Source organism: Sapajus apella, unplaced genomic scaffold (genome assembly GCF_009761245.1).
Source record: "Sapajus apella isolate SASKATOON/1434 unplaced genomic scaffold, GSC_monkey_1.0 scaffold48, whole genome shotgun sequence".
In the NCBI taxonomy this organism is placed as follows: Eukaryota; Metazoa; Chordata; class Mammalia; order Primates; family Cebidae; genus Sapajus; species Sapajus apella.
The window spans coordinates 17,389,520-17,405,554 of NW_022436988.1; the positions used below are offsets into that span (position 1 = coordinate 17,389,520).

At 40.4% G+C, this 16,035-nt stretch overlaps 1 protein-coding gene across 1 annotated transcript in view; it reads left to right on the forward strand.

Annotated features, from left to right (window-relative positions):
* BPTF (bromodomain PHD finger transcription factor) overlaps positions 1 to 16,035 on the forward strand; it is a 150,196-nt gene that overhangs the window by 103,421 nt on the left and 30,740 nt on the right. Inside the window, 6 exon segments of the mRNA XM_032241187.1 lie at positions 477 to 585; positions 5,610 to 5,827; positions 10,850 to 11,072; positions 12,113 to 13,029; positions 14,397 to 14,479; positions 14,752 to 14,977. Of these exon segments, the coding sequence (XP_032097078.1) occupies positions 477 to 585; positions 5,610 to 5,827; positions 10,850 to 11,072; positions 12,113 to 13,029; positions 14,397 to 14,479; positions 14,752 to 14,977 (1,776 nt within the window).

Here is a 16,035-nt window from a genome sequence, read left to right on the forward strand (position 1 = left end):
CCGTCTCAAAAAAAATAAAAAAATAAAAAATAAATAAATAAATAAAAATAAAAAATAAAATAAATAAGTTTTTTAAAACTATGAAAGAACATTTGATTTCTGATCTTCCTGTTATATTCTGTGGGTTATGATGTATAATCCGGAGCTTGCAGAAAGTGGGACTCCACATTTTCCTGTGAGCACTAGTTACAGAGCAGAGCCTCATAGGCACTTGTTTTTTCCTTTTAGTCCATAGGCTGTTCTTGTTATCAGTGGCAGGGAATTTTGTATAATAGCATTTGAATTAAGTTTTCTTTCCTCAAAATTCCATCTGTATTCTGATGTTTAATATAATTTAAAATGTAATGTTCAAGAGCTTCTGTCATTTCTGTAGATATTTTTATTAATATAGATTGTTTAAAGATCTTGTATTCTAAGTCCATTATACATTAGTCTTTTAAAACATTTTAATTCATTGTCTTTTGCATCATTTATAGGTAATCACAGGGCCACAGATTCGCCCTGGTATGACCGTGATTAGAACACCACTCCAACAGTCAACACTAGGAAAGGCAATTATTCGAACACCTGTGATGGTACAGCCAGGTATTTATCCATCCAACATTATCATTTTACATCTAAACAGCGTCTAGGAAATATGTAATTCCCTGTATTTGGCGCTACATACTAGAAAATACCATTTGAATTAGTACTTTAAAGCATACTAAATTTCAAGTCTATTGTGAGATGTATTCATTGATATTATTTCATTTTGACATTGCCAGTAAAAGAAAAATAGGTTGAAGTAAGGTTATTAAAAATCTTAGAGAAACCACTAATAAATAAAATATATAGTTGAAGTAAACAGTCTGTATAGCAAATGACAGAAAAGCAAGGAGACAGCAAAGAAACATAAAACAAAATTACAAATGCCATGCCAGACATTCATTTATTACTCTTAATGTGACTAGATTAAAACTACCATTTTAAAAGTTGAAGACTGGCCAGGCAAGGTGGCTTTCCACTGTAATCCCAGCACTTTGGGAGGCCAAGGCAGGCATATCACAAGGCAGAACAGGAGTTCAAGACCAGCCTGGCAAACATGGCAAAATGCCATCTCTACTAAAAATATTTAAAAATTGGCTGGACATAGTGGCTCACCCACCTATAATCCCAGCTACTTGGGAGGCTGAGGTGGAAGAATTGCTTGAACCCAGGAGGCAGAGGTTTTTGTACCTTCACAAATACATACTTATTTAAAATATTTATAGGTTTGGCCGGGTGTGGTGGCTCACGCCCTGTAATCCCAGCACTTTGGGAGGCCACGGTGGGTGGATCACCTGAGGTCAGGAGTTCCAGACCAGCTTGGGCAACATGGTGAAACTGTCTCTACTAAAAATACCAAAAAAATCAGCTGGGTGTGGTGGTACACACCTGTAATCCCACCTACTTGGGAGACTGAGGCAGGAGAATCTATGTGAACCCGGGAGGCGGAGGTTGCAGTGAGCCGAGATCACACCACTGCACTCCATCCTGGGTGACAGAGTGAGACTCCGTCTCAAAAAAAAAAAAAAAAATTATATAGGCTTAAGCTGGGTGCAGTGGCTCACACCAGTAATCCCAGCACTTTGGGAGGCCAATATGAGTGGATCACCTGAGGTCCAGAGTTTGAGGCCAGCCTAGCTAACATGGTGGTGAGACCCCGCCTCTACAAAAAATACGAAAATTAGCCAGGCATGGTGGCGGGTGCCTTTAATCCCGGCTACTTGGGAGACTGAGGCAGAAGAATTGCTTGAACCTGGGAGTCAGAGGTTGTAGTGACCATGCCATTGCACTCCATCATGGGCAGCAAGAGTGAAACTGCATCTCAAATAAAAGATAAAAGTCAAAAAATATTTATAGGCTTTTTGGTGGAAAAGTAGTCCTTGGGTCATAGATAAAACCTTGATAAATTCCAAAAAGTAAAATGTGTATAGGCCACATTCTTACAGTAAAGCTAGAAATTAATATTAAGATACTATATTATGCTATAACAAGATGTATTAGGGAAAAAAAATAAAAAGACCTGGCCGGGTGTTGTGGCTCATGCCTATAATCCCAGCACTTTGCAGAGCCAAGATGGACGCATCACCTGAGGTCAGGAGTTCAAGACCAGACTAGCCAACATGGTGAAACCCCGTCTCTACTAAAAATACAAAAATTAGCTGGGCATGGTGGCAGGCGCTTGTAATCCCAGCTACTCAGGAGGCTAAGGCAGGAGAATCACTGCAACCTCAGGAGGCGGGGGTAGTAGTGAGCCAAGACTGGGCCATTGGACTCCAGCCTGGGTGACAAGAGTGAAACTCTGTCTCTAAAAAAAAAAAAAAAAAACATTATACTAATAACCTTAACTTGTTTAGAAGTATATAAGTATGTTCTAAGTAACTTTTAAGTTAAAGAAACATCAAACATCAAGTATGTAATTACAAAGCAATTCTCAAATAGCAACCTTAAGCCATGATGCTACAGTTAAACTTAGAGATGATTCAGTTTATTCAGTACATATTTGAACACCTACTCTAGGCAGTTGAAATAAATGAGTTAATAAAGCAGACCAAAAATACCCCTATTCTTAATCAGAAGTTAGAAATATAAATAAAACAAGTTTCAAAAGAAAACAAGGCCAGGTACAGTGGCTCACACCTATAATCCCAGCACTTTGTGAAACCAAGGCAGTCAGATCTGAACCTAGGAGTCCTAGACCAGCGTGGGCAGTGTAGTGAGACCCCAATTTCCACAAAAAAAGTTTTTAATTTAGCCAAGCTTGGTGGCACATGCCTGTGGTTTCAGCCACTTGGGAGGCTGAGGCAGGAGAATTACATGGGCCCATGAGCTCAAGGCTGCAGTGAGCCACAATCTTGACACTGTACCTCCAGCCTGGGTGACAGAGTAAGGCCTGTCTCAAAAAAAGAAAAAAGGAAAGAAAATGAGGGAGGAAATGAAAGCACAAGTAATAATAATTACAAAACAGACAGAAAAGACAAAAAAAAAATAGACCATTATTTTTAAAATCTAATCTAGGGAAAAGGGAAGAATATGCTTGTTAAGAGAATTAGGAATAAAAAAAAGTAAAATAAAAATAAAGTGAGCTTTTTTAACTCAAAAGAGAATTGGAGATCACCTGAGGTCAAGAGTTCAAGACCAGCCTGGCCAACATGATAAAACCCTGTCTCTACTAAAAATACAAAAATTAGCTGGGCATGGTGGCAGGTGCCTATAATCCTATCTGCTTGAGAAGTTGAGGTAGGGAGAACTGCTTGAACCCTGGAGGCGGAGGTTGCAGTGAGCCGAGATCGCACCACTGTACTACATATATATAACATGTTTCAAAAGAAACATATATAAAACAAGAGCAAGACTCTGTCTGGAAAAAAAAAAAAGAAAGAATTGGGTATAGGTATCCTTGTAGTAAGACTTTCAGAAGTCTCACTATCCGTACTTAGGACATAAATCTATTTGAATAGCAAGACATAATTAAATACTGTGCTAATAAATTGAATGTCTCAATGACATATCAACAGAAGAAATTTGAAAAGTTAATGTAATGTTACCTACAGCAAAGAATTGCAGACTTCATGGTTTTACAGGTAAAGTTCTTGGAAATGGGTAGGAAATAATTTTCTTATTATAAAACATGGTTCAAGGGCATAAGGGGAAAGATGGATAAAATCTTTCTTGTTTTACAAATTGAGCACCAATTCTAACGAAGTATAGCATAGTTTTTTTTGTTTGTTTGTTTGTTTGTTTTAAGGCAGTCGGCTTGCCTAAGTAGCATTTACCTGAGAAAAGAAAGGAAAATGGATTATATCAGTTAATGCTGCACGAACAATTGATAAGATTTAAGATTTATTATGTTTAAAACTTGTAGCTGTCAGTGAGGCAGGTAGCTACAAGGAAAGAAAGAGCTGATACAGAGGAGAAACTGAAATTTATAGGTGATGAATGTTTTCTATATGCTTAGAAAACTGACAGTTTTGGAAAATTGCCAGATAAACTGTAAATGCTGGTATTACTATGGAAACACAGAGCCCTTGTTGCATAATGCCCTATGTAGCTGTAATTATGTGTTTGTCTGACATGCATAAGTGAATCTGTAGTTTCCAAACCACTCCATCTCCAGGGTTTTGCTACATTTCTTCCCTGGAGTCTTGACGACCCTGTGAGGATAGGGTTTGTGTGATGAACTACCCAAGCCTGCCGCCTAGCTGTGCAGCACTCATTTAATGTACTTTAACGAAAGTCGACCTTAAACGAATTAATTCTTAGTAGTAATACTCTAAAATAGCAACTGTCATATATTCATCATTGACTCTGTGGCAGGGTATATGTGTTTTATACATAAACATTCATTTAATCTTCATATAAAGTAGATATTAATACTATCCCCATTTTACAGATGAGAAAATTGAAACTCAGAATGTTGAATAATTTCTCAAGCTATTAACCTGGGATTCAAACCAGATTTATCTCGGGAGGCTAAGGCAGGAGAATCGCTTGAACACGGGAGGCAGAGGTTGTGATGAGTCGAGATCATGCCATTGCATTCCACCCTGGGCAATGAGAGCGAAACTCTGTTTAAAAAAAAAAAAGAAAAATCAGAAGCACACAAAATTATATAACCAGGGATTTTACTATGGTGTTAAGTTTAACAACAACAACAAAAAGGTGTGGGGGAAGTATTCTGAATGTCAAAATGGATTTCATTTTATACATGTGCAGTAATAAGAAATATCATTCAGCCATAAGAAAACCACAAAGAAATATACATATATTCACAGATGAAAAAAAGGCAGAAACTAAATATTAAAAGCTTGAGAAATTTGATGTTATTCACTAGTTAGTAATGAGACTGTAAATGTCAAATTAGCTATCAGAAAATTACTGTTAGCAACTGTTCTACATGGGGGAAAATTCCACTTGCCTATTATAGTTTCAGCAAGTTAAACTAAAAAGGGCTTTTTGGAAGACCATAGAGCCATTTCAGTTAAACTTCATTCATTCAGTTCACATTTATTGAACAATTACTATGTAAGCATTATTTGAGCACTCTGCCCTAGTATTGAGGATATAGTGGTCCTTGCCCCCATGGTTCTCCCAAGCTGTCTATCAAATAGCTGTAAGAGAAACTTATTATTAATGCAATTGACCCAGAATATTCCAGATTCTTTATATTTTGTTTAAAATTCCTCTGAATTAAGTTTTTATTGTATTAGCATCTTTTTATTTATTTATTTATTTTTATCATTATGGCATCTTATTTTTAATGTTAGATTCCTAAGAAAAGGCAGCCTTATAAATGACGTATTTTACATACTCTTTTTTTGTCTTTCCTAGTATCTTTTTGGTTTTAGATTTATAGGAAGAATTTTAATTGGTTTTTTCCATTCTCCTATAGACAACAGAGACTGGATAATGGTTGGCAGTGAAAAGAGACTCACTGCCAACCAGGCAGGATCCCTGGGTGTGGACATACATCTGAATGTATCCTTGGGCTCTCAACATTTCAGTGTTTTTTTGAAAACGGAATTATTTCAATTCAAAATAATACCAAGGATGTATAAACATTCGTAATGTTTTGCTGTTTTGTATAGGTGCTCCTCAGCAAGTAATGACTCAAATCATCAGGGGGCAGCCTGTCTCCACTGCAATCTCTGCCCCTAACACGGTTCCCTCAACACCTGGGCAGAAAAGCTTAACTCCAGGAACATCCACTTCAAATATACAGTCTTCAACCTCACAGCCCCCTCGCCCGCAACAAGGACAAGTGAAGCTCACCATGGCTCAGCTCACTCAGTTAACACAGGGCCACGTAAGTGACATCGCTTATTTTAACTGCAGAGGTGGTCTTATTTATTCTTGCCGTAAGTTTAAAAACATGTACTTATTTAATAAGTTTTTAAATGTGCTGATTTGAAGAAATGACTACTTCCTGGAGTCAAACAGAAGTACTTTTTAGACAGGATATAATAAACCCCAATTAGTAGAGTAATCCTTAGACAGTGAGCTATAGCAATAAAACAGTTAACCCTTTTAATCACCAAAATTTTATTAGTTGGCTAATCTGCATGAGAAAAATAAAATTTGAGTACATTAAGCTGCTTCCTTGCAAGACTCAATATTATCAAGTATTCTAATATTGATTAATAGATTGAATGCAATTCCCATTAAAATCCCAAGAGTTGGCTGGGCGCAGTGGCTCACGTCTGTAATCCCAGCACTTTGGGAGGCTGAGGCAGGCCGATCACAAGGTCAGGAGATCAAGACCATCCTGGCTAACATGGTGAAACCCCATCTCTACTAAAAATACAAAAAAATCTAGCTGGGTGTGGTGGCACGTGCCTGTAGTCCCAGCTACTTAGGAGACTGAGGTAGGAGAATCGCTTGAACCCGGGAGGCAGAGGTTGCAGTGAGCCAAGATGGTGCCATCGCACTCCAAGCTGGGCATCGAAAGTGAAACTTCATCCCAAAAATTAAAATTACAATTTAAAAATCCCAAGAGTTTTTGTTTTTAATGAAACTTCACCGGCTGATACTAAAAATTTATATGGAGGTACAAAGTATTAAGAATATCTATACTGGCCGGGTACAGTGGCTCATGCCTGTAATCCCAGCACTTTGGGAGGCCAAGGCGGGTGGATCATGAGGTCAGGAGTTCAAGACCAGCATGGCCAAGAAACCCTGTCTCTACTAAAAATACAAAAATGAGCCGGGTACGGTGGCAGGAGCCTGTAATCCCAGCTACTTGGGAGGCTGAGGCAGGAGAATCACTTGAACCTGGGCAGCAGAGGTTGCAGTGAACCAAGATCGCGCCACTGCACTCCAGCCTTGGCAACAGAGTGAGACTCCATCCCATAAAAAAAAAAAAAAAAAAAAAAAAAAACAGAATATCTATACCTTTAAAGAACAGGATTATTTCCCCTGTATGATTAACCTAATATCCAAATTAGTATAGGCCAGGCGCAGTGACTCATGCCTGTAATCCCAGCACTTTGGGAGGCCAAGGCAATGGATTGCTTGAAGTCAGGAGTTTAAGACCAGCCTAACCAACTTGGTGAAACCCTGTCTCTAATAAAAGTGCAAAAAAATTAGCTGAGCATGGTGGCATGCACTAGTAACCCCAGCTACACAGGAGGCTGAGACAGGAGAATCGCTTGCACCTGGGGGGCAGAGGTTGTAGTGAGCCAAGATTGCACCACTGCACTCCAGCCTAGGCAACAGAGCAAGACTCCGTCTCAAAAAAAAAAAAAAGAAAACAAAAAGCTTAGTATATAATACTTCATTAATTAATATAGTGTTGTACAGACACAAGGAGAAGCAGACAGACCACCAGAACAGTAGAGAGTGAGGACATGAACCCCACGTATGTGGACAGTTGTTATATGACAAAGCTGACATTGCTGATCATTGAGGAAGAGATGACTTTTCAGTAAATGGTGCCGGGACAACTGAATATACATGAGAAACTGTGTAATTGGACCATTTTTACCTGACTCTACATAAACTCAATTCCAGGAGGACGAAAGTCTTAACTGTGAAAGGTAAAACTATAATACTTTTAGAAGATAAGATAGCAGAATATCTTTATAGCTTTCTTAACCACACGGAAAGCGATAACTATAAATTAAAGGATTATAAATTCAACTATTTTAAAAATAAGAACCTCTGTTCATCAAACGCACTACAGAGAGAGTGAAGAAAATGAGAAAAGGTATAAATACAACCAACCAAGGACTATTATATATCCAGAACATATAAAGAATTACCCCAAAATCAGCCGGGCATGGTGGCTCACACCCGTAATCCTAGCACTTTGGGATGCTGAGGCGGGCGGATTGCCTGAGCTTAGGTGTTCAACACCAGCCTGGGCAACTTGGTGAAACCTCATCTCTATTTTAAAAAAAAGAAAAAAGAATTACTACAAATCATGAAAAAAACAAAATCCAGATCAGTAGAGAAAAGGACAAACAGGCCAGGCACAGTGAGGTCAGGAGTTTTGAGACCAGCCTGGCCATCGCTGGGAAACCCCATTTCTACTAAAAATAGAAACATTAGCCTGGTGTGGTGGTGTATGCCTGTAATCCTAGCTGCTTGGGAGGCTGAGGCAGGAGAATTGCTTGAACCCAGGAAGCAGAGGTTGCAATGAGCCAAGATAAAGCACTGCACTCCAGCCTAGGCAATAGACTCCATCTCACAAAAAGTAAAGAAAAAAGGACAAACAAACATTATGAAGAAAGAAGAGATCTGAGTGTCCCAAATTCCAAAAAACTGCTGAACTTTATTAGTAGTGAAAGAAATGCATATTAAAACCATATGCTTAAGAAATTGGTACAAATTTAAATGTCCAACAAAACCAGGAGTTAGCAAAGACACAGAGCAGAAAGAATTCTCATGCACAGCTGATGGGCGTAGCAGTCGGTTAAGCCATTTTGGAAACCTCCTGGATGTTTTCTAGTAAATTTGAAGCTGTGCATGCCCGAGGTCCCAGTATACCTTCTAGATATATCTCTAGGAAATTCTTGGTCATGTGAGCACCAAGGTACATGGCATAAATACTCATAGCAGCATTGTTCCTAAGGGTCAAAAACCAAGAACAACCCCAATGTCTATCAAAATCAGCTAGATAAATTGTAGTATATTTCCACGGCAATAAAAATGAACAGACTTCAACCACACAGAACTACGCAGATGATTCTCACAAATATATAATGGTTGGCTAAAGAAGAAAGTAGCTATCCAAAAAAATACATGTTGTAAGATTCAGAAATAGGCAAAGCTAAGCTATTTTGTGTCGGGATACAGGGCTGCTGCATTGCCTGCCTGGAGGGGGCACCATTCCCATTGTATTCTTCGTAAATACTGCTCCTGAGGTTGTGAACCTCAGTGGCCCTGTATATACCTAAGATAAATACCAAAGTAAGAATGAAATACAATGTTATCAAAATGAGGATAGTGCTCACCTCTAGGGGATAGGGAGGGAATTAAGATCTGGGTGAGTCACGTGGGAGCTTCCAGCACATTGGCAATGGTGACCAGAGTGGTGGTTTTATAGGTGTTTACTTTGTAATTTTTAAATTATAGTTGGTGTTTTGTGTATTTTTGTGCATAAAAAATGTATTTTAGAAAAACAAGAGTAAATAAGCTTTGAGGAACTCGCACATATATGGAGCTTCCTAGTACCTGGACTTTGTGCCACCAGTTTTGGTCATTGGGAGTTTAGGGGAAGGTTTTTACTTTTGCTTTCTGGTTCTCCACCATGTTCCTGGGTATTCAAGGTTTCTAGTTTAATTAAAGTTCTGGAAAGAAGAGACAGTGCCTACAGAGTTTTAAATTTCTAGACCCCATTTTGGTAACTGCTCAGACCTTAATGATCCTCCTTACTTGGTGTTTGCGTTACATATCTAAAACCCTAAGCTTTTTACACTTTAGCACACACATACCTCATAGGTAATTTGGTACATATTGAAAGACAAAATTCAGGAGACCTGAGTTCCTCCTTTTATCTCACCTTTAAGTTGGGCAGAGCACTTGACCTTTTTTTTTTTTTTTTTTTTTTTTGAGATGGAGTTTTGCTCTCGTTACCCAGGCTGGAGTGCAATGGCACAATCTCAGGTCACCACAACCTCCAACTCCTGGGTTTAAGCAATTCTTCTGCCTCAGCCTCCCAAGCAGCTGGGACCAGTACTTGACCTTTCTAACTTGAGTGTCTTAGTTGGGAATAAGAGTAATAGGCCGGGTGCAGTGGCTCACACCTGTAATCCCAGCATTTTGGGAGGCTGAGGTGGGTGGATCATGAGGTCAAGAGTTCAAGACCAGCCTGGCCAATATGGTGAAACCCCGTCTCTACTAAAAATACAAAAATTAGCCAGGCAGGGTGGCAGGTGCCTGTAGTCCCAGCTATTCGGGAGCCTCAGGCAGGAGAATTGCTTGAACCCGAGAGGCAGAGGTTGCAGTGAGCCAAGATCTCACCACTGCACCCCAGCCTGGGTGGCAGAGCGAGACTTTGTCTCAAAAAAAAAGAATAAGCCGGGCGCGGTGGCTCACACCTGTAATCCCAGCACTTTGGGAGGCCGAGGCGGGTGGATCACGAGGTCAAGAGATCGAGACCATCCTGGTCAACATGGTGAAACCCCGTCTCTACTAAAAATACAAAAAACCAGCTGGGCATGGTGGCACATGCCTGTAATCCCAGCTACTCAGGAGGCTGAGGCAGGAGAATTGCCTGAACCCAGGAGGCGGAGGCTGCGGTGAGCCGAGATCGCGCCATTGCACTCCAGTGTGGCTAACGAGAGCGAAACTCCGTCTCAAAAAAAAAAAAAAAAAAGAATAATATTTTCTCTGCCCATCCCACAAAGTCACACATCCATTGTGATACTCAAATGAGACAATATATATGAAGATGCTTTCTTAATTATAAAATATGAATATAAGATTATTTAAAATCAGAATTTTATGGGGACCTTAGTCATTCAATATTTTATGGATTGGGAAACTTGGATCTGGAGAAACAGTGTTGTTTGTGGACAGATAACTGGCTGTGGACAGATAACCATTGGGAGAGTTGAACTGGAACTCTAGATTGTTGATGTTTTTCCTACTAAGCAACGTAAATATTCTTACTTTCGCTTACCTAAATTCCTGCTGGTGCCATTCAGATACGCATTTTCATTATATTAAAGGATCGTTACACATAAAAATGCTATACATACAGATTGATGCTTTGAACACTGTTTACATATTGTGTTTTTTTAATTTTTTTTCTTTCATTCTTTTTTTTTTTTTTTTTCTTTTTTAGCTACAATTCAAGATGATACATGTTGTGTTTTTTCCACAGGGTGGCAATCAAGGTTTGACAGTAGTAATTCAAGGACAAGGTCAAACTACTGGACAGTTGCAGTTGATACCTCAAGGGGTGACTGTACTCCCAGGCCCAGGCCAGCAGCTAATGCAAGCTGCAATGCCAAATGGTACTGTTCAGCGATTCCTCTTTACCCCATTGGCAACTACAGCCACCACAGCCAGCACCACCACCACCACTGTTTCCACGACAGCAGCAGGTAGAGCTGTGGGTTTATCAGAAATGTCGGATGTTACTACTACACGTTGCTGGGTAACAGAGGCCAACAGGAGAACCAACATTTACCCTTGGAAGAATATGGCTCAAGCCAGTGAGCTCAACAGTTGACATAGTCAGCCTACAGCATCTCGAAGCTTGTAACCTATTTTTACAGGCTCCCTGTTACCACCACCCTCTCCCTCCCATTAAAAAAAGAGAGAAAGAAAAAAAAGAAAGAAAGGGGGCAAAAATAATGGTTATCTTGGTAACTGTGCCCACACTTACTCCTTGCCAGGCCTTGTAGGTGCAGATTGAGTCGTGGAGATGATCTCAGGGAGGGTGGGTAAATCCAGTTCATGACGTGAAATTGAGAGCAGGTCCAGAACCACTTTTTTGGCCTTCTGCTGCAAGTCATTATAACTAACTGCCACCACATCATGGGAGAAAAGTGAGGCTTAACAGTTAGCCTGGGCCAGGTGACCCAGCTAATTTCCAGAGACTGCACTTCAGAAGCCAGCCCTCTGGAGAGTTAGGAGGGTCTACAGGGGACAGCCAAGAAACAGGCCCAGGCTCCCCAGTTTAGGAGAGGCCTGCCCTAAGCATGTCTAGATGGAGCATTTCAAAGGCATAGACCTTCTATACTAAAATACCAAAATTCTCAACTTTATTTTACTTTATTTGTTTTGAGACAGGGTCTTACTCTGTCGCCCAGGCTGAAGTGAAGTAGCACCATTACTGCTCACTGCAGCCTTGACCTCCTGGACTCAAGCAATCCTCCCACCTCAGCCTCCCAGGTAGCTGGGACTATAGGCATGCTCCAGTATGCCCAGATTATTTTTTCTATGTTTTTGCTCTTGTGTAGAGATGGGGTCTCACTATGTTGTTCAAGCAGTCCTCCCACCTCAACCTCCCAAAGTGCACAGGCATGAGCCACTGCGCCTGGCCAAAATTCTCAGCTTTAGAAAATCCCCTTCAGATTCTTCTTTAACCACAGTCTTATGTTCTAGAATAATAGAAATGGTTCATCTTTCCTTTTTACAGGTACAGGTGAACAAAGACAAAGTAAATTGTCACCCCAGACGCAGGTACATCAAGACAAAACCTTGCCACCAGCTCAGTCATCAAGTATGGGTCCAGCAGAAGCCCAGCCACAGACTGCTCAGCCTTCAGCTCAGCCCCAGCCCCAAACCCAGCCCCAGTCCCCAGCTCAACCTGAAGTTCAGACTCAGCCTGAAGTTCAGACCCAAACAACTGTTGCATCCCATGTCCCTTCTGAAGCACAACCCACCCAAGCACAGTCATCCAAACCCCAAGTTGCAGCACAGTCTCAGCCTCAAAGTAATGTCCAAGGACAGTCTCCTGTTCGTGTCCAAAGTCCATCACAGACTCGAATACGTCCATCAACTCCATCCCAAGTGTCTCCTGGACAACAATCCCAGGTTCAGACTACAACCTCACAACCGATCCCAATTCAACCACATACATCTCTTCAGATACCTTCCCAAGGCCAGCCACAATCACAACCCCAGGTACAGTCTTCAACTCAAACTCTTTCATCAGGACAAACTTTAAATCAAGTTACTGTTTCATCCCCATCCCGTCCTCAGCTACAAACACAGCAGCCACAGCCCCAAGTCATTGCTGTGCCTCAGCTGCAACAACAAGTCCAGGTTCTCTCTCAGATCCAGTCACAGGTTGTGGCTCAGATACAGGCTCAGCAAAGTGGTGTGCCCCAGCAAATCAAACTCCAGTTACCTATCCAAATTCAGCAAAGCAGTGCTGTGCAGACTCACCAGATTCAGAATGTGGTTACAGTGCAGGCAGCCAGTGTGCAAGAGCAGTTGCAAAGGGTTCAGCAACTCAGGGATCAGCAGCAAAAGAAGAAACAGCAACAGATAGAAATTAAGCGTGAACACACCCTCCAAGCTTCTAATCAAAGTGAAATCATTCAGAAACAGGTAAAGTTATTAAGTAAAAGCAGCATGTTCAGTAGCTTGAATTATTGTGCTGTGCAGTAGACTTAGTGTTTGGTTGTGTTAGGTTTCCTAAATGAGACAAAGTCATTAATGTTTAAATTCAGAAGAAACACTGAATTGACCAAACGAAATATTGAATGACTGCTGTGGTGTGGAAAGCCTTCGTTGGATATGTATAATAGTCAGTGCTTATGAGGAATGACCTGTATTTTGGGAGGACTAAGATGGGAAGAATGGAGTTACGAGCTTTAATCATTAACATAAAACTTAAGGGTTTAACTAAGTTTTAAAGCCACTTCAGACATTATAGCAATTCCTTTGAAGTTACTCGAAGTTGTCATTCCTTAGTTTGCATAAAGACTGTGCCAGTTACGGACAGATTAAACTCATTTGCATTTCTGGTCACATCTTTGTAAAAAAGTAGCTTAAATAAAAAGTGGCATCATTCAGCAACATCTTGCAATGAATGGCATATTAGTGAAATAAAGCAATTTAGATGGGTTAGAATTAGTCTACTAAAATGAAGTCACACATAAAACATTTGATAGCGTTCCTGGCAGAAACCATCTTTTCATCTACCTGTAGCTTGCTTCGCTTAGCACTAGGCAGGAGTTTGAGTGTGGAGTTCAAGTGTTACCCAGTTGTGAGACCTTCATTCAGTTCCTCGGTCTCCCATTCACAGTTCATGAAACTCACTTATTCCTCCTTAGCTATAGCCTCTTAAAACCCTTCTCTTTCCAGCCACACAAGATTATTGCAATGATTAAATGAGGTACTATATATAGAACCACTTTTTAAACAGCAAATGTAAGGTGATACTCTTATGAAAGTGATGGTCATAGGTATTATATTTAAATGTACTATTACCTAGCTCTACTGTGTATCTGTAAATTGAAAATTACTACACTGTCTATCCCCTAATCTTTGTATAGGGAAGACAAGGGACAGCTCTTTAAAATTAATTCCTGGGAAGAAAGCATAATGTTAAAAATATGGCCTTTGGAGGAAGATAGCCAGGTTAAAATTTCAGCTATATTACTTATCGTTTCCAAACAAGGTGGTTAATTTCCCTGTATCTCTGTATCTTGTTTATAAAATGATTGCTATGGTTCAGTATCATTACGAGGAATAAATGAGGTAATGTCAAGTGCTTAGCTTAGCACAGTACCCAGCAGATGGTAAGCACCCAGGCCATCTAATAGCTGCTAATTTTATTTATGTTACGATATAAAATTCTTAGTTTCTTTAAAAAAAAACACATTTATGTGCTCAAATTTCTACTGTTGTTATCTGTGCACTAACCTGTGGTCATTATAAAATATGCGCTTTGGATCTATTCTGTCCTGAAGGTGGTGATGAAGCATAATGCTGTAATAGAACATTTAAAACAGAAAAAGAGCATGACTCCAGCTGAAAGAGAAGAGAATCAAAGGTAGGGGAGATGCAGGGTCTTGTTGTCTGTCCGTCTCTTCTCTTTATCGTGCACACGCACAGAGTTCTGAGTTTATACTTGTTTGTCTTGATTGAAGTTCATTAAATGAGAACACTTGGCACTAATAGTTCCTTATAACTGGTTTGAACCACTCTTGAAGTTTTCCTGTCACAGAAAGTTTGTGTCTCATCTGTAGAGGCATAGAAGAATCATGTCTTAAGCCTTTCAAAGTGAAATACCCAGCATTACATAGGTTGTATATTTTTCTCTAGAATGATTGTCTGTAACCAGGTGATGAAGTATATTTTGGATAAGATAGATAAAGAAGAAAAACAGGCAGCAAAAAAACGGAAGCGGGAAGAGAGCGTGGAGCAGAAACGTAGCAAGCAGAATGCCACTAAGCTGTCAGCTCTGCTCTTCAAGCACAAAGAGCAGCTCAGAGCCGAGATCCTGAAGAAGAGAGCACTCCTGGACAAGGATCTGCAAATTGAAGTGCAGGTAAGAGGCCATGTCCTTTTCTTCTGTGTCCAGTATTTAGCATCTAAGGTTCTTTTTTCCCTTGCCTTTTTAATAAGGTTTAAAATTTCAGTATGTTTTCTGGAATTTACATTTGTGTACATAAAGAACTGTGAGACGCATGTGTCTTAAGAAACAAGTCAGAGCGTTTATAACTAAATGTATATTGTATTCTCCAAACTGGGAACTCTGAGAGATTAGTCTCTTAATTGAAATGTTGTAGAACTCTGAGAAGAGCTTTTTATGTCTATGACATAGTCTGGCCAAAAGTAATCAGGAATAGAATTTCATGAAAAAAGTGCAGCCTGCGAAGTAACGTTGAAAGAATGAAACGTAGCATGTCCATTAAATAAGACAAATTTCACCAGGACGAGGTGGCTCACTCCTGTACCCGCAGCACTTTGGGAGGCCAAGACAGGCAGATCACTTGAGACCAGGAGTTTGAGACTAGCCTGGCCAACATGGCGAGACTTCATCTCTACAAAAAATGAAAAAGCCAGATGTCGTGGCACATACCTGTGGTCCCAGCTACTTGGAAGGCTGAGGCAGAAGGATCACCTGAGCCTGGCAGGTTGAAGCTGCCAGTCAGCCCTGATGGCACCACTGCACTGCAGCCTGGGCAACAGAGCAAGATCCTGTCTCAAAAAAAAAAAAAAAAAAAAGAAAGGAAGAAATAAAAATTTCTTCCTTGACTTGTAAATGATTCTGTAGGTATTGCTAACCTGCCTTCTAGAGGAATTTATTAAAAAATGAAAGTAGGCTAGCTGTGGTGGCTTATGCCTGTAATCCCAGCACTTTGAGAAGCCAAGGTGGGCAGATCATTTGAGCCCAGGAGTTCAAGATCAGCCTAGGCAACATGGCAAAACCCCATCTCTACAAAAAATATAAAATTAGCCAGGCGTGGTGGCGTACACCTGTAGCTCCAGCTACTTGGGAGCCTAAGGCAGGAGGATCACTTGAACCTGGAAGGCGGAAGTTGCAGTGAGCCTTCATCGCACCACTGCACTCCAGCCTGGGGAACACAGTAAGATTCTGTCTCA